Source organism: Rhinolophus sinicus, chromosome 6 (assembly GCF_057876585.1).
Source record: "Rhinolophus sinicus isolate RSI-liver-muscle chromosome 6, RSI-T2T, whole genome shotgun sequence".
Taxonomy (NCBI): Eukaryota; Metazoa; Chordata; class Mammalia; order Chiroptera; family Rhinolophidae; genus Rhinolophus; species Rhinolophus sinicus.
Window position 1 is genome coordinate 36949630 of NC_142506.1, and position 24148 is coordinate 36973777.

The 24148-nt window shown below is 37.3% G+C and overlaps 1 protein-coding gene and 1 pseudogene across 11 annotated transcripts in view; one reads left to right on the forward strand and one right to left on the reverse strand.

Moving 5' to 3' along the window:
- ESRP1 (epithelial splicing regulatory protein 1) overlaps window positions 1-24148 on the reverse strand; it is a 63511-nt gene that overhangs the window by 19543 nt on the left and 19820 nt on the right. For 5 of the 11 annotated variants that reach the window (XM_074316408.2, XM_074316409.2, XM_074316411.2 and 2 more), the window contains 7 exons: window positions 23119-23229; window positions 22870-23002; window positions 22738-22780; window positions 20413-20714; window positions 17626-17844; window positions 14818-15016; window positions 11107-11275 (listed from right to left, as the gene is read on the reverse strand). In XM_074316408.2, coding sequence (XP_074172509.1) covers window positions 11107-11275; window positions 14818-15016; window positions 17626-17844; window positions 20413-20714; window positions 22738-22780; window positions 22870-23002; window positions 23119-23229 — 1176 coding nt within the window. The remainder of the gene's footprint in view (window positions 1-11106; window positions 11276-14817; window positions 15017-17625; window positions 17845-20412; window positions 20715-22737; window positions 22781-22869; window positions 23003-23118; window positions 23230-24148) is intronic. The other 6 variants (XM_074316407.2, XM_074316410.2, XM_019713384.3 and 3 more) reach the window with 2 other exon arrangements.
- On the forward strand, window positions 7751-8624 carry LOC109435434 (microtubule-associated protein RP/EB family member 1 pseudogene; annotated as a pseudogene).

A 24148-nucleotide genomic window follows, 5' to 3' on the forward strand; every position in this document is an offset into this window, starting at 1 on the left:
ATATGAAAGTACTGGGTGCCAGGATGCCTACTACATAGCACTCATAATACACTCTAGCAAAAACAAGCGTCTTAATATTCTTTATTTATTTAATATTATAAATTACAAAACATTGGTAACACTCGTTAATGTTATCAGGTGGCATTCCACAATAAAAGCATTCATAGTTGCCAATATTCATTATCTGAGGACTTGTCATATTTCCTAGAGAAAAGAGGATCAGAGCATTATCTATTCTGTTAGAGAAATAAAAGATTAGAGAACTAACTCTCCCCTCTGGATGGTCACAACACACTAACATAGGAAATACCAGCCTTTGCATTAAAACCCCTAGTGTTACAAAGACATTGTATATGTAAAGTGACTGGAGAAATCTATTTCAATATTAACAAGTATAAAGGCTAGAGCCAATTTTCATGTAGGAAATTTCTGAACTTTGTATTTTCACCTGAAATCAACCATCTCAACAAGTTGGACTTTTTAGCATTCTTTATGAGTTTAATACTGTGGCTGTCCATGGACTGATCACTAACTACATCTTGAACCTTGATTTCTGTTAGCTCTTCTGAAAGGTCATATACAGTAATACATTGACTCAGCTTGACTCTGAGAAGTGCATGGATTCTGTGGTCCTGGGAACATTATATAGTGCACTTATACAAACCGAGAGGGTATAGCCAGCTACACTGCACACCTTGATTATATGGTATAGCTTACCGCTCTGTAGGGGAGGAAAATTACTCTTTCTTCTACCTTAAGTAACATATATACTTTCTGTATACATGGGAGAGACTTAGGATAATTGAGTAACCAAAACGGCTGAAGCCATCGCCTTAATACCACATTCAGCTAAAGACCAAAAAAGATGTTGGGGTTGGGGGAGTCAGTTATGGGAGGTTACCAGGAAAAGCACGATAAACAGGGTAAGGTTGTTATGCAGATTTAAGATTATTTTAGGTCCTAAGACTTTCTAGAGAAAAGGTCATTCCCCTCTTCTGGGTACAGGGACGGGGCACATTCTTACAAATGGAGACTTTCCTTAAAAATGTAAATGCCTTTTACAAAGGGTGACTTCAAGTTGGTTTTAAGAGTTTCTCCCATGTCCACTGTTTCTTTAACTTAACCAGCCTAAAATAATCCTTATGCCAAAAGACATATTTTGGTGTGACAAATTCTGTTCCCCTACAGCTTCTAGGGTACCAACCTGTACAGCATGTTACTGTACTGAACACACTGGTAAGTAATTGCATAATGCGTTGCAATGTGAAGTTACGACAGCTATGACCAGGCATTAGAAATTTTTCAGCTCTATTGGGACCACCTTCCTATATGCAGTCCATCAATGACCATTATGAATGAAATGTTATACGGCACGTGACTGCATAAGCTTCTTTATGCATGTGTAGCTACCTCTTGGAGAAAGGTTAAGTAACCAACAAATGTGAAAACACTTTGGAATGCATAAAGAAATCTTCCAGGAATCTAGTTCACCTACACAGTCAGCAAATATATGCACTGTCAAAATTTGGTAACTAAACTTAAATTTACTCCAACAATATGTCAAAGATTATAAAATATAAGCCCCTACTACAGGGGCTTATCATATATTTCAAATACATAGTCAAGTGACACTCTGTTTACTCAAAACAATGATAGCCCCCACAGAGCCTCACTTTTAATTTGAAAACTAAATCCTATACTAGAAATTATTTTGAAAGTAATCTTATTGCTTGATTGAAAGTACAAAATCGTAACACAACTGATCCTCTTACATGTTTAAAATGACATTTTAAAAGTAATATTTTGCAGAAAAATCTAGATGAAGAAGCAAGCAAAACATTGATTATAGACATTTGTGTTTATGCATTCACTAGTTACTTTTAATTGTATCTTGGTCATTTTTAAAAAGTGCAGTTTTGTCTTTTTGAATAGGAACAGAGTACAATGTTGGAAGGTACAAATACAGAGCAAGTGGTATACTCCATCACACCCTTCCCCACAACAAATCTGAACCACTCTCTAGAAGCAACACTGTTCCAGCTTCTTGGTTATTATTGGCCATCTTTCCAGAGATAGTGTGTTGATTATTTTGAATTGAAATGGAAAATTTTTGCTAATAAAGCATTTTGCTTTGGGTGACATTCTTCCCTTTTTTTTGAAGAAGTATTAGATTGGTGCAAAAGTAACTGCAGTTTAAAAGGTTGAAAAAAGAATTGTAAAAACCGCAATTACTTTTGCACCAACCTAATAGTTTAAAAGATCACCTAACATACAATAAAGAAAATAAAAATCAGTAGTCTGCATTGTTAAATATACTTCATAGACAAACATCAGTTCTTCCCTCGGGCCTGCTTCAGTGTAATATCAGCAAGGAAATGCTTAAAAAGGGTAGCAGATGCAAAATAGGGTTTTGTTTATCAATGTTGGTGCATATTATTTTAGTTAAGTTCTCTTTAGTCATTAATGCTTTAAGAATAAGGTGCTTGGGGGCTGGCCTGGTTGCTCAGGCGGGTAAAGTTCCATGCTGCTAACTCCAAAGGCTGCCGGTTCGATTCCCACATGGGCCAGTGGGCTCTCAATCACAAGGTTGCCAGTTCAATTCCTTGAGTCCTGCAAGGGATGGTAGGCAGCGCCCCCTGCAACTAAGATTGAACACAGCACCTTGAGTTGAGCTGCCTCCCGGGTGGCTCAGTTAGTTGGAGCATGGGCTCTCAACCACAAGGTTGCCAGTTCGACTCCCGCAAGGAATGGTGGGCTGTGCCCCTTGCAACTAGCAACGGCAACTGGACCTGGAGCTGAGCTGCGCCCTCCACAACTAAGAGTGAAAGGACAACAACTTGAAGCTCAATAGCACCCTGCACAACTAAGATTAAAAGGACAACAATTTGACTTGGAAAAAAGTCCTGGAAGTACACACTATTCCCCAATAAAGTCCTGTTCCCCTTCCCCAATAAAATCTTTAAAAAAAAAAGAAGAAGAAGGTGCTTAATTTAAGGTATATTTGACACAAACAGTAGCAGGTGAAAGAAATGACCTTAAGGTTTTATGCTTCAAAGTGTTTTGGTAGTAGAGTGTAGCAGGACAAACAGTAGAAATAAATGGAACAAAATTGGCAAAATATCAATATTGTTAAAACAGGGTAATATTCCCTCAACTTATGTTTGCAAATTTCTATAGATACAGATTTTTAAACTTATGCTTGAAAATGACATGTAATATGATCCCAATTTTGTAAGAAAAAATCCTTAGAAAAACAAACCTATAAATCGAAACCAATCTTGTCAGGCTTTTTGAGTGGCTGAATTATTTTTCCTTGAGGTTCACTGTGCTTGATCATTTTCTGCAATGCTAAAAAGAACTTTAGGCATATTGCATTTTAATTCCCTGAACTGCTCATTATATGAATAAGGTCTTTAGACTAGCAAATGACTATTTCTTCTACAAAACCTAAACTGAATTCTCACTGACTATAGTAGAGAGTGAATTGCCCACAGCAGTTCTTCTTGCTTACATTTAGAAATATCATCCAAACTGAAAATCCTGAGAGTTGTAATAAAATTCCTGCCAACAAAAATTATCTGGTGTCTCTCCATTACAACATTGTTTGACACAGCACTATTACAACATTCCAGTGTAATTTCATTGTATGCTAAATTTGAGTTCGTATTTGTGGTTCTAAATATTGAAGTTGTAAAAATTACTTTTTAAACCAAAAGTTATCATTTTGCTTGTTCCTATAAGAGAAATTTCAACAACAAAAAATTAATAAGTAAATTGGTTGTTAAATGTTACTACTGGGAGAAACTAGGAAAAGTGTATATGGGATCTCTGGTACTATTGGTTACAACTGCATGTGAACCTAGACTTACCTCAAAAAATGCAATTTAAAAAAGGAAACTGAAACAAGAAAGGTTAAGTGTTCAAAATAGGAAATGCAGGCATCTCTCAGAGCTTTGGTATCCTTTTGGTTCAAGTGCAAAGAATTCCGGAATATAGTAACATTATATAACAAACCAAACATTGCAGGATGCCTTGATATTACGAAATATATATTTGTTGCTTAGGTAGAAATAAGCTGCTTTTACAAGAAATGGTTATGCTCTTAGACTTAATAATGAGGGCATTACAAACTTTAAAACTACTAATGGAAAAAAATTACCTATAGGTAGGGGCCCAAAATTACAGGGGTTGTTAAGCCATTAATGTCAGTTCCTCCTGCTGTTGGGGCTTCAACTCAAGACTGGAGTTCTCATCTTACTGTGATTGAAAACTATTTCTAAGAAATTCCTTCTTTTAACAGCGCCGAGATAGCAAGTCAATGGTGGAACCATATACTCTGTACATGTAATGTAGGCACCAGAAACTGCACCAGGCACCCAGTGGAACAATGCATTCCACTTCTGACATTCTGATGGTGTAAGAAAGGTAGACAAAGATCTTTCTTATAATCAGAGCCCACTACCAGGAAGTGATTGTCAGAGTCCAGAAGGGGTGACAATTTGGGATTGGGCTAGAGGCCTGACACGGCACTCAACCATAAACAATTATTCATGCTTCTGAGCCTTCATAACCTTCATAAGATAGTCACCTGTCAATTATCATGGCTATCTCCCTATTCTTTTTTCCCAATAGAATAAAAAATATTTCCCATAACATTATTGAATGTTTTAAAACTTCCTTAAAAAATAAATACAATTAACAGTGGTTACAAGCTTCACTACTACTGGGATTCCAAAGTTCTTGCTCCCTACTAGAAAACTAGAGACAGAGAAGAAAGAAAAATATAATGCAACATAGCAACTGTAGTGATCATATAGGTTAGTTTGAGGCCACTTATCAAAAACTCACATATTGGTGAATGTACTTAAAACATTCAGTCTAAATAGTTTGGGAAGAAAAAACAGGACCAGGTATAATTTTTAAAATTTTGAGCAATACTACCTGTGCTAAACTAAAATTTTATTTTAATAGTGACCTGGTTATTGGCTCAATAAAGATTTCTAAAATAAATTTTATGAAAAGAGAATTGAGAACAAAGAATCACAGGCAATTGGACTTGGAAGGGACTCTAAATTTCACCAATCCCATCATTTTAAGAACCACAAAGGTTAAGTAACTTTCCCTAGTTAAACGAGATGAGACTAAAACTCAGTTCTTCCAACTTACAGTCTGACAACTTTCCAATATACCCTTCTGCTCCCCAAAAACTGAGCACAACGAAAAAGAACCTAAGATTAAAAATATGTCAATTCTGAAGGTATCTGAAGACTTCTGATGAAAATTGCAGAGTAGGTAGACACTGTGCTCGCTTCCTCCCACGGATACATCAAAATTACAACTAAAGTACAGAAAAAACATCGAGAACCATCTGGAAACTAGCTGAATAGAATTCCTATAACTAAGGATATAAAGAAGAAGGCATGCTAAGACTGGTAAAAGGGATGGAGATGCAGAGTGGGCTGGTCCCACACCCACATGTGGCAGTTAACAATCGGGAGGGATATCTTGGCTGCAGAGGCCCTCCCAGAGGAGCAAAGGGTCCCAGCCCCACACTGGGCTCCCCAGCCTGGGACACCAGTAGAGGGAAGAGAGGTCTTTATTGTCCTTGTAACATCTGAGTGTGAAAACCAGAGGGGCGTCGGTGTCCCAGAAAGACAATAATAAGTTGGTAGAGAACTAGGCAAGCACTGCAGGTCTTAAAGGACCCACAAAGAGATTCACTGACTGACTGACTGACTCACTCACAATGACCTTCAGCACAGGGGGAACAGCTCCAAAAGCGCCAGGGACACATGGGGAAAATCTGAATTGACTAGCTTCAGGACCTGGGCTAAAGGGGCAGGGGTTGGGACAGCTTTCTCAGGACAGAAGTTGTGTGAAAGCTCCAATGTTTCTTTGTTGAGCCATCCCCAACTCATTCCTAGCATAGAGGCACAGGTGGCACCAAATCTGAACACTCCCTTAACCTAGCTAACATCATTTGCCCTGTCCTGGTGATTCTGAGATCTAGCCCTACCTAAGTTACATACTCAGTCTGAATCTCTTTTGGTGGCTTTTGACTAGCACTACAGACTTTCCTAGAATCTCTCAAAGTTCCACAAACCCTCAACAAGCAGTGGCTATCTTCAGAGTGTTCTCTACTTCTTGCTAAGTGGCCCCAAGCCCGGCACTAGTGGCAGCTGGCCTTTGTTCAGAGCAGGGTTTCTCCCAGGCGCCTCCCAACTGCAGATCACTTTGTGGCTCCTATTAGGTGGCCCCAGGACAGACATAGGCAGTCACTGACCTTGGCCTGCACCAGAGCCCCGCCCAATACACCCACTGTCCAGTTTCAGACCACAGCATGGTACCATCCAACTGCACCACAAATGACACAACCGAAGTGCAGAATCAAAGGCATGAGAGCCTCCAAAAGCGAATCCTGTTCCATGGGGACAGCCCCCACACAGCAGCTTGTCCACCGTAGTCATGGCCAGTCCTCACAGCCAGTCAGCCTGAGGGTCAATCCCACCCACTGGTGTGCCAACAGAAAACAAGGCTTAATTCCAACAGGAAGGCATACAAAACTCACATAAGGGGCACTTCTGGAGCACCTGGCTCAGATGACAATGGAGACTGTGTCACTAGGACTCACAGGAAGCCTACTACCTAAGACCACTATGCTAAGATTGAGAGACATAGCAGATCTACCTAGAGCATAGAAACAAACACAAGGAGGCAGCCAAAATGAGGAGACAAAGAAACATGCCCCAAATGAAAAAACAAGACAGAACTCTAGAAAAAGAACTACATGAAATGGAGGTAAGCAATTTATCAGATGCAGAGATCAAAACATGGATTATAAGGATGCTAAATGAACTTCAGGGAAGAACAAAAGAACTCAGTGAGAACTTACACAAAGAAATAGAAACCACAAAAATGAACCAGTCACAAATGAAGAATAACTGAAATGAAGAATTAGATAGAATCAACAGCAGATTATATGACAGAAGATTGAATCAGCAATCTAGAAGACAAGGCAGTGGAAAATAATCAGAACAACAGAAAGAAAAAAGATTTTAAAAGATGAGGACAGTTTAATTGACCTGTGGGACAACATCCGGTGTACCAACATTTGCATCATAGGGGAACAAGAAAAAGAAGGGGGGAGAGGGAGAGAGAGAGAGAGAGAGAGAGAGAGAGAGAGAGAGAGAGAGAGAGAGAGAGAGAGACTTAAAACCCACTTGGAAGAAATAATGACTGAAAACTTCCCTGACCTGGCAAATGAAATACACATACAAATCGAGGAAGCACAGAGAGTTCCAAACATGATGAACACAAAGAAAGCACAAAGACACATCATAGTTAAAATGCCAAAGGTTAAAAGACAAAATCTTAAAAGTAGCAAGAGAAAAGCAGTTAGTGATGTACATACAAGGGAGTTCCCATAAGACTGTCAGCTGATTCTCCCCAGAAACTTTGCAGGCACAGAATTTTCAAAATGATGAAAAGCAAAGGACTTACAACCAAGATTACTCTACTCAGCAAAGCTATCATTTAGAATCGAAGGACAGTAGAGCTTCTCAGACGAGAAAAATCTAAAGGATTTTATCACCACCAAACCAGTCTTACAAGAAAACTGAAAAGGACTTCTTCAAGAAGATCGGCTTTACATCTACATGTAAGGGTGCGTGTGAGGTCATGGCATGAGTGGGCGGGGTTGGGTGGTTTGAATGAGACGAAGACGGAAACGGATCCTCAGAGCCAGGCACGGGCAGTGGACATAGTTCGTCTGAGAGCCAAAGATGGCAGGGAATGTATATTCAGCACCAAGTCACCAGCAATAGCCTAAGTAGACATGACATGCTGGCCTGGATCAATGAGTCTCTGCGTTTGAATTCAACAAATATAGAACAGTTGTGCTCAGGGGCTGCTTATTGTCAGTTTATGGACATGCTTTTCCCTGGCTCCATTGCCTTGAAGAAAGTGAAATTCCAAACTAAGCTAGAACATGAGTATATCCAGAACTTCAAAATACTACAAGCAGGTTTTGAAAAGATGGGTGTTAACAAAAGAATTCCAGTGGACAAATTAGTAAAAGGAAAGTTTCAGGACAATTTTGAATTCGTTCAGTGGTTCAAGAAGTTTTTTGATGCGAACTATGATGGAAAAGACTATGACCCTGTAGCTGCCAGCCAAGGTCAAGAAACTGCAGTGTCTCCCTCACTTGTTGCTTCAGCTCTGAACAAACAAAAGAAACCTCTCAGCTCCAGCAGCGCAGCTCCACAGAGGCCCACTGCAACACACAGTACTGCAACTCCTAAGGCTGGCCCAGGTGTGATGCTAAAGAGTCCTGGTGTGGGCAATGGGAATGATGAAGCAGCCGAACTGATGCGGGCAGAACTGATGCAGGCGGTCAATATAATGAAACTTATTGTTGAAGACTTGGAGAGAGAGATTTCTACTTTGGAAAGCTAAGGAACACTGAATTGATTTGCCAGGAGAATGAGGCGGTAAACTACCCTGTACTGCAGAGGATTGTGGACGTTCTCTAAGCCACAGACGAAAGTTTTGTGATACCTGACAAAGGGGCCCATGGGAGGAACAAGGAGAGTATTAACAGCTTGGACCAGCACAGCAACATCTGAATTCTTCACTCCAAATCATGTGCTTAATTGTAAAATACTCCCTTTTATTATTCTCAGAGGACTCACTGGTCTCTTTTCATAAGCAAAAAGCACCTCTTCTTAAAGTGCACTTTGCAGAAGTTTCACTCCTTTTCCATTAAGTTTGAGTTAGGGGCTTTTACCTAACAGAGAAATATTAACATCTACTTGGTTCATCTAGGGAACAAAGAGGCTCACCATGGGGCTCACCGAATTGATGCTGGTAACACACATTACCAGAGAAGGTGTTTTCATGTGATATGCTGAGGTGGAGACCTCAGTAAAGAAATGTAAAGACTCATTTGAATTTTAAGCTAATGTGAAATTTTGTCAGAGAATGTTTTAATAAATAAATGCCTTAAGAGTATTAAAAAAAAAAGATAAAAAATATGAAGAAAACGTAGGAATGAAAAAAATTCTCACTGACAAAAGGCAAATACATAATAAAAGCAGTGTTTCAACCAACTATAAAGCTAATACAAAGGTTAAAAGGCAAAAAATTAGGAAAAATATTACCTGATATTAAACTATACTACAAAGCTATAGTAATCAAACAGCGTGGTATTGGCATAAAAACAGATCCAGATCAACAGAACAGACAGCCCAGAAAGAAACCCACACATACATGGTCAATTAATATATGACAAAGGAGGAAAGACTATACCGGAGGTAAAGACAATCTCTTCAATAAATGGTGTTGGGAAAACTGGATAGATACATGCAAAAGAATGAAAATGGATCATTTTCTTAACCAAATACAAGAAGACACTCAAAATGGATTAAAGACTTAAATAAACACATAGGACTACATCAAACTAAAACATTTTTGCACAGCAAAGGAAACCGCCAATGAAACAAGACAATCTACTGAGTGGGAGAAGATATTCGCCACTGATACATCCGAAAAGGGCTTACACCCCAAATTTACAAGGAACTCCTACAACTTAAACCCCCCAAAATAAGCAACCCAGTTAACAAATGGGCAGAGGACCTGAACAGACATTTCTTCAAAGAGGACATATGAAAAGATGCTCAATGACACTAATCATCAGGGAAATGAAAATTAAAACCACAATGAGCTATCACCTCCTACCTGTCAGAATGGCTGTCATCAATAAATCAACAAACAACAAGTGTTGGCACAGAGAAAAGGGAAGCCTCATGCATAGTTCACAGGATTACAAATTGGTGCAGCCACTATGGAAAATGGTATAGAGGTTCCCCCAAAATTAAAACTAAAACCACCTTATGACCCAGCAATCCCAGTTCTGGGTATTTATCCTGAGAAATGCAAAACACTAATTTGAGAAGATTTGTGCACACCTATGTTCATTGCAGAATTATTTACTATAGCCAAGATATGGAAGTAACCTAGATGTCCATGCACAGACAAATGGATAAAGAGTTGGTATATGTATGTACGTACACACACACACACACACACACACACACACACACACACACGGAATATTACTCAGCCATTAAAAAAAGAATGAAGTCATACCATTTCTGACAACATGGGTGGACCTAGAGGGTATTAAGCTAAGTGCAATAAGTCAGACAAAGACAGACAAATACCATATGACTTCGCTTATATGAGGAATCTATTCCTCATATATGGAATCTTAAAAAAACAAAATAAATGGACAAACAACAGGAACAAACTCATAGAAACAGAGAACAAATTGATAATTGCTAGGTGATAGGTGAGAGGGGGGTGGGGAACTGGGAGAAAAAAGTGAAGATATTAAGAAGTACAAACTGGCAGTTTTAAAACATTGTGAAGGGGATGTAAAGCACAGCATAGGGAATATAGTCAATAGTACTGTAATAACTATATATGGTGTCAGGTGGGTACTAGACTTCGCAGAGCGATCACTTTGTAAGTATGTTGTGTACCTAAAACTAATATACTGTATGTCAACTGTAAAAAAATAAAAAATAAAAATTTCCTAGAAAACCAGAAAAAAAAGTTGATTCTAAAAAAATTCTTATTTTCATTCTGAACTTGTTAGTAAAGATTTAGGGGGGAAAGAATACAAGCGGTGCACAATTTAAAAACAGTTTTTATTTATTCTGGGTTGACATACGAATTCATGCTACTTAAAAATACAACTGTTCTTTTTATGGATTTTCTTGTTTTATAATTCATTCACTTGATACTGCTACCCTATTGCAATGATTACAGTGCCACTCACTTATGACCATAAGATAGGAGAAGGAAAAAATGTAAAGTTGTATACAAAAGTAGCCTAAGAGATCATGCTGTCAATACATGGTTAAAAAATAAACTTAGTCTGATTTATCTTAAAACAACCTTCTTGGTCAGAGATATGAGCAGAAATTGTTTCCTGCCATGATAACCTTTAATGTGACAGACAATATTCTTATGTGAACTCAGGCACTGGCTATCAAAGGAGTCCTTTGTTTCTGTGCCTCATTTCCATGTCCATCAGAGCCTTACCTGGGGTAGTATGCTGTATAGTTCATGAAGAGCTGAGTGCCCGCTGGGTAGTATGCTGTGGAGGGCTGCAGTGCTCGTGGATTCAAAAGCACAGAGGGCTGATAAATGGCAGCTTCTGTAGGAATAACTGCTGCAGGAGCTGGAAATGTGTAGGAAGGAGGAGACAGGCCTAAATAAGCAAAGAGAGAGAAACTTTGAGACATTTGTAATAGCTGACACATATGTGCTAGCACTAAAGCCAGAAAGTCACTGTTGCCTATATACATTTTAAAGAGAGACCAGTTTTTTATACCACACCAAGCAACTTCCTTTTGATTGTACACGTTAACACCTAGAAATAATCTCAAATCTCATACCCCCTCAACCTAAACAACCTTCCTTAACCTGAAATTTGGTAAAACCAGTACCAAGTGGACTTTCAAAAGTCTTCTCAACCATTTCATGACATGTGATAAAGTTTCCACTAGCGATCACCAATTACCACAAATTTGGAGGAAAGAAACATAGGATTGACATTTACTATAACTTCAAAGTAAAAGCTGAATTTTTTTTTTGAGAACTACACTGCTATTCTACCTTAACCAGCCTATAGTACAGCATGAAATGAAAATGGTCATGATGAAACACTCTTCACCAATACTATGTATCATACCAAAGCATAGATTGTACCAGAGTGAACTGACTTAAAAGATCAACTCTGCATTATTCCTCCTACCTTTATGTACCGTGTTTCCCTAAAAATAAGACCTAGCCGGACAATCAGCTCTATCGTGTCTTTTGGAGCACAAATCAATATAAAACCCGGTATTATATTATATTAATATATTATATTACATTATATTATATTATATTATAGCAGGTCTTAATAAGACTGGGTCTTATATTATACCTGGTATTATATGATATTATATGATATTATATTATATTATACCTGGTTATATTATAAACAAGACCGGGTCTTATAATTAATTCTTGCTCCAAAAGATGCATTAGAACTGATTGTTCGGCTAGGTCTTATTTTCGAGGAAACACACAGTACCTAAAGGTTACCCAGAAGATGGGCTTTAAAGCTAATCTACACTTTTCAAAACTGTTATTTTAAAAACAAAAAAAATCAAATCTGGGAAATAGCCTGGAAGAAATAGATGGTGTCTTCCTGAGAGTCAGCTAATAAAAATGTGGACTCAGATTAAATAGAAAATAGAATGAAACTCCTTTGTCTTCTGATTATCTAATATCTTCCCTGCCTCGTAACATTTATGTAAGACCATTGCTGGTCAATAGCTTTAACATGTGGGATGAACGCAACTATGCAGGCCATCTGTATCCAACAGAAAACTGAGAGATTACCTGAACTTGGAGTTCCTATCTTTAATTTTCATACCTAAAACCACCTAATCAATTTTGCAAATAGCAGAGGTCCACAGGATAACTTTTTCACATGAAAATCTCTATTGTCTTCTGCTCTTAAGAGTTTCCACATGTCTATGGAGAGGGGTAAGGCAGTTAGCTGAAGATGGGTACACAGGGCAAAGACCCACATATTGAGCTCATATTTACCTTTTGCGTACCTCCTTCCTGCTCACCCAAAACTGAGCTACATGTAGATAAATTTTTAAATTATGATCCCTGGCATTCAAGAGTCCACAAAAAGGCAAATAGGATAAACTGAGGCACCTGAGTCATATAGAAAACTATAAAGCTTGTGCTCATATCCTGCTTTCAAAACTATCAAGCAATTCATTACACGACAGTGCCTCATACCAATAAGAGAGGCATACACAGTAGGTAAGTCTTTTCTGCCACAAAACAAAAAGTAGAGATTTTGATAATTAGATAGATTAGGCTGCTCAGATTTGGGTATTCCTCAAATGAAAGGACAGCTATTCTCGTATTCCTAAAAGAAAATATATGAATGTATATAATCATAAACTAGAAAACTGGAGTTGACCTTAAAATACTCAACTTTTTGAAAAGTTAAATTTCAAGACAAATAAAGTTACAAATTTTAAAATAATGAGACTCTATTTTTTCCCAAATTTAACAAGAAACTCCGCCATGGGTTATAACTAATCACTATTTTAACTGCATTAGTCCTTGAGATTAGATAAAAAAACCCATACAATTTCTTTACATTTTTAGGTGGTTGTATAAATAGGCAATTGCCTAAAGTGAGTTGGCACGGGAAAAAAAAGGCTAGTAGAACAGGCATAACATTCGCATGCATAAATTGGAATTTTCTTTTTAAATGGGTAAACTCTTCCACTAAAATGGCAATGGCCAAATTTTAGTTAAAATTTTTGGAAAGTATTAAAAGTAAAGATATGGAAATAAATTTTATGTGAAAAAAATACATTAAAATTTTTTTATTTTATATTAGGGCTGATGAGGGGAAAAGGGAAGAAATGAAAGTGTTATGAAGAAAGTCTTTAATGACCACCAGGAAGAGAGAAGTAAAAGGATATCATAGCAGAAGAATTTTGGTTACACATAGAGGAGAAATTCCCTCATCTCACAATGGTTGATAATCATCACTAGAGGAAATGTAAAAGTTACTGACATTTATCAGTGGTTTACAGACAGAACACATATGACTAATATTATTTTAATATAACCACTTAAGCCCAAACATAAAGTTTCAAAACTTGATACTCATTAGCAATCAACTCTTAAATATTCACCAACAGCAAGCAGCAGATAAACGGAATATTAGCGTTTAGGAATTCCAAGGGAAAAAAAGGAGTAAGCCCCATCGAATATTCTATGAATAATATTTTATCAAACAGGCTTATTGGTATAGATCCCTTTTCACTAGAAAGTGATGTCCTAACACTCCCTATTTTATTGGAATCAAGCTCATAATCCAGTTTACTGTCTCAGTTATCTTTGGACTGCATTCCAAGCGTTACATTTTTTAAACATATCCAACATGCCTCCTAACAAGGTATGTCTTATTCAAAACCGAAAACTGTATCAAAAAGATTCAAGTTTTAATATCATACCCCCCGATGTTCCTTAGTCACTAACCAGACTTGATCTTCAGACTAAAGGGCTTATTCCTCTCAAACAGGATTCCAGATGGCTTGCACCCAGGTGCCAATGAGCAAGAGCATGGCTTGAAATTAAGCACTGATCCTGTGATCCAATGGAAACTTTGGCTAATTTACTTACGCATTTACATTTTTTACTAACTTGCTCATTCCAGATATCCTGAAGAGCTACAAAAATGCTCCTCAGGTTATCCTTTCTAAAAAAATACTTAATGCTCCAAAACTTAAAAATGCAAAATGGGCATAAATCAGCCTTCTAAAAAAAGCTTAATATGTTACAGGAAAAAAAAAAAAGAAGGAAGAAAACCGATCTAGCCATACTTAATTTTACCTTTAAATGCGTATTAAAATATCTACATAGCCAGGTTGCCTCCCAGAGTCAGTGCTTATCTTGAGCACACTAAGCTTCAGAAATCAAGTGCTTATTACTGGAAAAGCAAGAATATAATTTGAAAGGAGGTATTTGCAGTGTCTCTAATTATGGATGTCCACAACCAAGGTCTTAAATGATTATCAGGTACTACTGATTTCACATGGGAAAGCCTTATGTAATCACCTTGCCTGCCTCAGAAAGAACCAGGGACACAGAAAGATATGAAAGCAGCTTAAGCACCTACCAGCATATAGCGTAGAATAGCGCCAAGACCCAAGAAAAACTTACATGGTAACTTACATGGCGGTGGGGATAAGCCATTTCGATTTAAAGTGCCCCCCATTAACACAAAGTTCATTTCCTCAGCTGAACACTGAAAGACTTCAACATATCTGTCCTTCATGGTTTTTTTATGGCACTTCTGTGCAGCCATAAATGCTCTGTCCGCAGATTTCATCTGGATAAAGGCATCTCCTGATGGGCGGCCCTGAGTGTGTGGGGGAAGAATAAAAACAAAAGGAGACTGTCTCCTTCAACATGGAAATGGTTGCTTTCAAAACATGCAAAGTGACAATCACCCATAGTACAGACATTTTAGCCACAAAATCTGGGTGACAGTGTAATCTACTGAATTCTGAGTTGAATTTCATCACCTAATCACCAGAATGGATCACAAAACCTTGAAGGAACAGTCTTGAGAGCTCATAGCTAAAAGTGATCCTTTTTGGTTTCTATTAATTAATATTAGATTTACGAGGTTTGGAAAGGGTCTCCTTGTGACTGCCGTTTCAAAGTATAGTATTGTGTACTGAGTTTTGACCTTCTGAAAAATCCGATTAAACCTTCGATTGAGAAAAGCTAGTAAAAGAACCACTATTAGAGCTTTATGAATCCTTCTATGGGAAACTGAACAAACCAGTGCTCTCTTTTGGCTCTCAGTTCTGTCACTGACCTGCAACATCCCTTTCCCTTCTCCCTTTTCCCTGTAGCCTGGTTGGAATGTGGCTTGGGGACAGGGAAGGCAGATAAGGAATTGGCACTTGAGAGGCACAGTGACAGTTGGTGAAAGCTGTATCATCAGCCTTGAATGAGAGCCCTTCTCTCATCTCGGCCATTCACCTCCATCTTAAACCTTGGCCAACGTGTTTATAGACATTTCTGCTATTACTAATAACTTCTAAAAATCCCCTATTTAAAACCAAGCTGGTAGATTTCTGTTCCACAGAAAAAGAATGCCTTAGTTTTATTTGGTATGGACATTTTATGGGGCAGAAAAAGACACAATTAGCTTATAAAACTTCTTCCTTATTTACAGATTTCTTTAAAAGTCTCTAAGGGACTATTTAGTGAAAATTATTACCATGCAAGTTACCATAAGAGTTACCATACCATGGAAATTAGGGACACCAGGGAAACCCAGTACAAGATGGAAAAAACCTAACATCTTTGAGGCAGCTAAGAGCTTATTCATCATCTAAGAAGCATTTACCCCAAGTGCAATCACAATAGGTCATGGGGGTCAATAACAGGTAAATCTGTCTACTGTTGTTAATTAAAGAATAATAATAACTCCTAGGTTATTAGAAATGGTGACTCAAAGAGAAACCAAACAAATCCCTGGTGATGCTGAATTGTGGGGAATTTTATTCAAAAGGCTCCCACCGGGCGGCTGGATGGCTCAATTGGTTAGAACGCGAGCTCTGAACAATAGGGTTACCAGTTCGATTCCTACATGGGCCAGGGAGCTGTGCCCTCCACAACTAGATTAAAGACAACAAACTGCCACTGAGCTGGTGGTGAGGCAGCCAGATGGCTCAGTTGGTTATTGCACGAGCTCTTAACAACATCCCATGCCGGTTCAATTCCCGCATGGGGTGGTGAATTGCGCCTCCTGCAACTAAAGATTGAAAACGGCGATTGGACTTGGAGCTGAGCTGCGCCCTCCACAACTAGATTGAAGGACAACGACTTGACTTGGAGCTGATGGGTCCTGGAAAAACACACTGTTCCCCAACAAAATTTTTTTTTTTTAAAAAGGACTCCCACCAGTGAGCCACGCTAAAAGGGTACCTAGTCAGATAAAAAGTCGCATAGCTTAACATTGAAAGTTAGAATGAGCATGTGCTGGTGTGGAAAACCAAGCAGGGGCTCAGGATATTTTCTGGTTGCTTATACCCAGTGACACGCACTTTCCAGGGAGATAAGATTATGGTTATGAATGTGACCAAATCTCCACGTGAAAAGAGAAAGCGGAATATGAGCAATTTAGAAAAACATTGGTATTTCCAATACAAAACTATATTCAACCCATGATCAGAAACATCTCATTTTCAAAAATTAATACAACTTTGCTTTTAATAAAAGAGTTCCAAAATTTTAAATAGAACTACTTGGTTTATAGTAGTTTTTAGAATTCTGTCATGCTTAAAATAGCACAAAATGCTGGCAAATTGTCCAGCAACTAATATTAATTTTAATTTAACCAAAAAATCAAGGGACACCCAGCCAGGAACTACTTTTAATACACTTAGGATATATACTTGCATACTGTGAGAATCTGGTTAGATTTTGATAGAGGCTTCTATGAAAATTAATTAATACACTTGCATGCCTGTTATGATCACATACTGTTCTAGGTGGTGCAGATACAAGTACTTATTGAGTTTGCACTCTACTAAACGTAATTTGATGTCTAACATATATATAAAATAAGCTGTTTCTAAATAGTCTATGGATACAAAAAGTACTCTTGAACACAGACAAGCTCATTGGTTTATATATTGTTTATAATTGCTCTCACACTACAACAGCAGAGTTCAGTAGTTGTAATAGTATAATGTTATGTTAGATTGATAATGTACTACGATACTATTAATTTGACGGATACTTATGATGACAGAATCAGAGCCTAATTTGAATTACCACACCCATGATAGCATTCTTTCTGGAGTTCATCTTAAAGACCTCTTGCATTTATAGTTAAATCTTTCCTTGAAGGCTTACTATACAACTGATGAACATTTGTACTTTTTTATTGGAAGAGCCTTTGATAATAATAAGCAAATCAGTTTTCCAATAATAAGCAAATTTTCTTACCTGGTGATTCAATACCATGTGGACCCCATGAGTTCGAATGTCTGTGGAAAACTCCCCCAAAAAGTCTAGGATGTCCTCAATTGTGGCTGCATAGGGAAGACCTCGAAGGCGTATACAGTCTCTAACATTTGTAGGGGGCACAAATTGCTGAGGTAGTACTGGAATAATGGGAGGGGTTGGAAGTGGAATGAGAGGGGCTGAGGAGAATCGATTCAGCACCTGTATTCAAAGCAAAACAGAAGTGATTTAGAGCCTACCTACTCCAATGCTATCTGCAGACAAGCACTGGCATCACTGAGGAGCCTGATAAAACTGCATAGTCTCAGCTGGGGGCCAGACCTAGTAATTATAAATTTACATTTTAACAAGATCCCCAGGTGACTCATAAGCATATTAAAGTTTGAGAAACACTCTGGAGAAAGATTCATGTTTTTCAGCCAGAAAAGCAGGAAACCCACTTTGTCATGGGCATGATGAGGCATATACCACACATAACACAATGCGCTTAGATTAAGGACTTATCTACTGGACAAATGCATCACTATCTGCCTTGGGACAAATATTCTTAAAGTCTGCCACTTTCATAAAAATCTGGAATTGGTATTTGTGAACTACTGTAGTAATTTATTAGGTTTCATTTCACTAAGTACAATGTTCCCCTTAATATTGTTTTCACATTCCACCTCCAAACTCAAGAAATATAAAGAGAATAAATAACCCAGTAATGGAAACACGGGTAAAACATAACTTTGGGTTATAGTAAAATATAATGCCACATTTATAATAATGTATAAAACAAAAGATAGAATAGCTGAAAAATGTAAAAATGAAAAAAATCATTTAGTGACCATAAAAATAATCACTTAGTTTCCATGTGAACTTTAGACACTAGCAAAACATAGGATCTTGACTGTATTTTTAAATACATGGACTTTAACTATCTTGAGAATGAATGACGCCAAGTACATTATGAAGAAAAAACTGCTTCCAGGTAAAACTCATATTACAAAGTTCTTGCCTACGTCTGTTTTAGTTTAGAACAAGCCTACTAATTGACAATACTAGGAGATCCTTGTGCAAACGCCATGTGTGGCAACCCCGAGTTTTTGGAATAATTCACCACTGCAGCCTTTATTGTCCATCCGATAAACTGAAAATGTAGATAGAACTGATGAACTCCCAAAAATCTACCCTAATTTCCCTGTCCAGTTTGCTATCAAAAATCAAAGAATAAATACAGCCAAAGAAATTTTATGACAAAGAGACAGCAAGACTGTTCAAAATTATACAAACAATCCAGACACTGCACAAACATTTAGGGAAGAACACAAATAGAAAATAAATGTGGTTATAGACAAATTTGACAGGAAATGGTCTAGTACCTACAGGATCTCCCAAACAGAGGGTGAGCAAATAGTTATTGAATGGAATGATTATAAGTAATGAAGACAGTGCAGAACCTATGACCACTTCAACACTTAAGCTCATCCACACTCAAAACCACCTTATGGTAGAGTCAGATAGAGGGAGCATACTCTATATCCAAACCAATCAATATAAAAGGTAGCCGAGTCCATTCTAGGCCATGGTTTCCATGAAACTGTTCTTCCAATTTAAAAATCTACAATAAAAAATTACATTTTTCCCCTCTAGTTTGGGAAGGGTGTATGTAATGTTTGAAGCCCTAAGCATGTTTGAAGCCCTAAGCATGTTTAGAGATTCAAAACTTATGATATTCATTTTCAACAACTGTTTACAGAATTGTTTAAATTATAAGTATGTTCATAGTGTAGGGCTTTAGAGCACCAGTACATTAGAATACAAAACTTACAATTTCACATTATTCTAGGTATAAAAATCAATTTGGTTTCCAACAGGTGAAAGGTTCTATTTAACTTTGGACAATTATTTTAAATCACAATATACAATGGGCTTTGCAGAAGCTACACAAAATCACAGAATAATAATACAATCAGTGTCCTAAATGCTTGCAAAAAAGCCCAATCATTAAAATGACTATGTTCTACTATGGGGCCCAAGTAAAATAAGTTGAAAGAGTCATGTGAAGCAGTCTACATGATCTTAGTTACCAAGAAAATACTAACCCTTGAAGAGAAATGTTCAGGTGATAAGAAGAAATGCCAAAAGGCTTGAGACCCTACAGGTAGTTTCATGCCTAGATCTTAGAATGTTTTCAGGAACTGATTACCCCATTTGTGTCTCAAAAACAAGTCAATTCTGAAAGTTGTAAGACAAAAGGGCATTTTACACTGTGACCAGCAGTTTGGAATTACTCAAGCCTATTGGGAAATAAATATGGCAAGATATTAAAATTAAAAACCTTAAAAGCACACACCCTATATTCAGTTCTAAAGAAATCAATCAGAAGTTGAGAGTGTTATAAGCACATTTATCTAGAAATTAGAAAAAAACCAACCCAAATGTACAACAGAATTTCTAAATAAATCATGTAGTTCCATGAGACATAATATTAACTTAAAGATTAAAATTCTGGGGACATGAGTACGCTTTCAAGCCAGGTAGTTTTGAAAAAATTCAAAAGTATGTCTACAGCAGTACTCCAGTTATATAAAAACACATGGTATTTTTTCTGTGTATATACAAGATAACAGTGACTATCGTTTGCTTATAGAATAAGACTTTTTTCATGCACTTACACTTTCTGTAGTTTCCAAATTTTATTTTAAAAATCAATAATGTAGGATTGTTTTTAGAAATAAAGAATAGAAATAATGCAAAACCACCAACATGCTCTTAAAAACCTACCTGCTGAACTTCAGCTGCTGTGCTCCTGAAGAGTTCAATGTATCTTTTACCCAACAAATCCTTATGCTTCCTCAATGCATTCTGTGCATACTCCTCACAAGCAAAGAGGACAAAAGCATCCCCTGTTGGCCGACCGTCTGGGTAGGTAACAAAGAGGATGCCTTCCTTCCCCCCAGTGATGGGGCAATGCTGTCCAAAGAAGGCCACCACTTCATCAGCTGTGGCTGTGAATGGGAGCCCCCGCATTCGGATAATGACTTGATTTTCCTTGGAGAGAAACTGGGCTACCTCATTGGATGTACCTAGGGAACACAAATACCAAGCACAGGGAGAAATGGTTAAGACATCAACTTTACCAAATTTAAAATGATAATATTTTTGGCAATGTCTTGAATTGTAATTAAGACCCACACTCCCAAATGAATTCGTAACATCCCAGGAATCAGAATTCTCTTCCCATAGATTTGAAAATTTTCCCCTACCATTTTCATAAAACATGTCTTAATTAAGAAGGTAGTCAGATAATTAAATCATAGACCAACCACCATGTTCTTCTATGGAGAGGCAATTAATCACCATGGTGGTTAAGGGCACAGGTCCTAGAGCTAGAATACTTGGGTCCAATCCTGGCTTTACCACTTACTAGGATATGACTTTTATAGAGTTTAACCTCTGTAACTTAGTTTCCTCATCTGTAAAATAAGGGTAAAATTACCTACCTCATAAATTGAGAATAATTATTATGTATAAAGCACTTTGGTGATTTTCCTGATTATTTCTTATTAAGAAAGAGTCAAACACACTCAAGTAAAGAAAATAGTTATAATGAATATACTTGGCAGCTAGTTTTAACATTTATCAACATTTTGCTTAATGCAAAGCATTTTGTATAGTACTGCCATGTAGCAAATACTCAAATGTACATTGTTCAAGGTCATAGACTAATAACATTTTCCCTTAATCATATTGTCCACATACCATGAAATCCCAGGCATTAACTTGAACATTAATTAACTCTGCCATCTGCAATTTACAGTGTTATGGAACCATGGAACCTCAGGACCACAGCAACTTCAAATATACTTTATCCCCAACCAGTATCAAACATTACTTTGCAAACTCTGGAAACACTATTAAACGTGAAGCTCTAAATTTGTAAGCCTTGATTTATCTCAAGAAGTAAGCACCAGAACAGGATTATACTAGCAAATATTAGGTTGGTGCAAAAGTAATTTTGGTTTTTGCAACTATTAACCTTTTAAACCGCGATTACTTTTGCACCAACCTAATAGTATAAACAGGATGCTATAACTGTAAGTTCTACAAATGCAAAGATTTTTACCAGGGCTATATAATTCAGGGATACAAATGTTCTCTGTATTTAAGTCAAAGTCACCTTCGTATATTTTGGCAATAGGTGTCAAAGCCTCTTAAAAGATCCACCCACACTCTTTTATTCAGCTATTCTACTGTGAGACATTTATCCTAATGGGTGGCACATAGAAAGATACAAAAATATCCATCGCAACATATAGTGAAGAGTTAGAAATAAACTCTAACTGCCCAACAGGGATGTTTAATACAAATTGATAGTACATATATTACTGTAATTAACACTTAAGAAAATTGACTAAATAGGAAGATATTCATAATGTACTAAAAGGAGAAAAGAAGTTATAAAGCAACATGAACAAAGCAGTAGCTTACAAAATAGTTTTATGTAGAGAAAAAATACGTTGGACAAACGATAGTTAACATTTTTTATGCATCAGTTATTTTTAAGTTTTAAAGTTATGAATCACTCAAGAATTGGATAAAAACTATCTATCTGTTCCTACTTCTTTCTGACCATACGCAGTAGCAAACATTACATATCCTAAAATACTAGAAGCCAGAAAGCTACCATGGCCACTGATGAATTAAGAAGTTTAGAGAAACTCTAGAAGCAGATACGCAAAAATTCCAGGTATTCTGGTACGGCTGTTTGAAAGTAGTTTACAGACAATTTAATTTCTTTCAAGAACTATACTCTCCCTTTATACATGACTTTATATGACCTTTTCACCTTATATTGTACTATTTTTAATGGCTCCTTAACTACAGTTGGTTAAGCCTTAACCAACTGTAGTTAAGCCTTAGGGCAAGTGTTATACATTACACTTACTGATACTATTTGGACATTTCTTCCTTCTATTTAAAAAAAAGTCAATTCCTATGTTTCATTGGGAAATAAACAATATTCATGACCTATTTATCTACCCTTGGTATATTAGTAAAATTTAGATTCTTATTATAGCAACATTTTATAAAAGGCACTCAACTCACCACCAGCAATTTTAAGAAAATCTTCACCTGTTGCTTTGTAAACCTAAGAAAAGAAAGGGAAATTAAATAGTTTCTGAGTCTTCTAATGTTCATATTCAAGAAGTTAAGGGTCTCAAGGTTATGAGGGCATACCTCAATGTACCGGGTCCCCATGTGATGTTTGTGCCTCTGTAGTGCTAGATCTCTGTGCTCCTCACTTACAAACCTAACCAGAGCTTCTCCATTCCTTCGACCTTGTGCATTCAGACAAAGTGCTGCACCTCCCCTTTGAAAGAACAAAACAAATAGCAGTAGGGAAGAAAATATAGCTAGAAAAAAATTATAGAAAACCCATTATCCCTTTGGGGTTCTTAAGTAAAACAGAGTTTATACAAAACCAACTTGGCAATATTGAGTCCTTTGAAGAATCTTGCAATATCTTGATCCGAAGACTGCCATGGTAAACCTCGTGCCCTGACTACCGTGTTGTCATCAATAAGTTCCATCTTGCTGCTGTGGATCAAGCAAAACTTCAGGTTGCATGACTAATGCTAGTGAGGCTGACCTATAAGACAATTTGCCTATTTACACATGAGGTATTATTTATGTGGAGTTCAGACAGACTTTAATATTGCCTGATTTACTTTGCAACCTCAAAAATTATGTAGGCACAGTCCAAAGTTTTCTTTAGGTGGTTCACCATAGAAAGACAACTGGCTATGCAGATTCAATACAGCTAGCTCACCCAGCAAACCATCTATCATCTGAGTTGCTGCTTGCTTGCCATAAACTCAGAAGGATCCAGGATCAACTCACAGGAAGCAGACTTCTCCAAATACCCTGATGCTTGTTAGTTCCTAGAACCAGGAAGGATAGGTTTAAATTCATTCTCAGAACTGACCAGCACACCAGTGGGCTTTAAACCCAGTTTGACAGCAAAATTTAAGATCTACATAAAGGTGGCAATTAATCCATGTCAGAAATGTGTGCACGCAGTCACAAGTCTGCCATTAAAATATCTCCTCTATCAAACTGGGGAGCCATCAGAGAGTGTTTATAGAAATGCTTCGGAGTGCCCACACCTTAATGAGTCATTTGCAAATCACCTATATCTTGACACCTTTTGATGTTCTATTCCTTCCATAGCCACATTTTCAGTACTCCTAGGACATTTTCCTAATGAGTCATTTTCTCCACAACTAAACAGGCCTCAAAGTCTCTCTGTGGGCAAAGATGTCAGAAGCTTCTGTTCATATCAGGCACCAGGCAATCTCACGCAATTCACCACAGTGATTTCAAACTTAAAAAGGTCTACTTGTGATCACAAACAGAGATACCACCATTTCATACTTCTCCCCAATTATTTCCTTTGCTTTAAAGTAGAAGCTGATAGAGCTAACTCAAAATTATCTCAGTAAAGATTTTGTGAGGG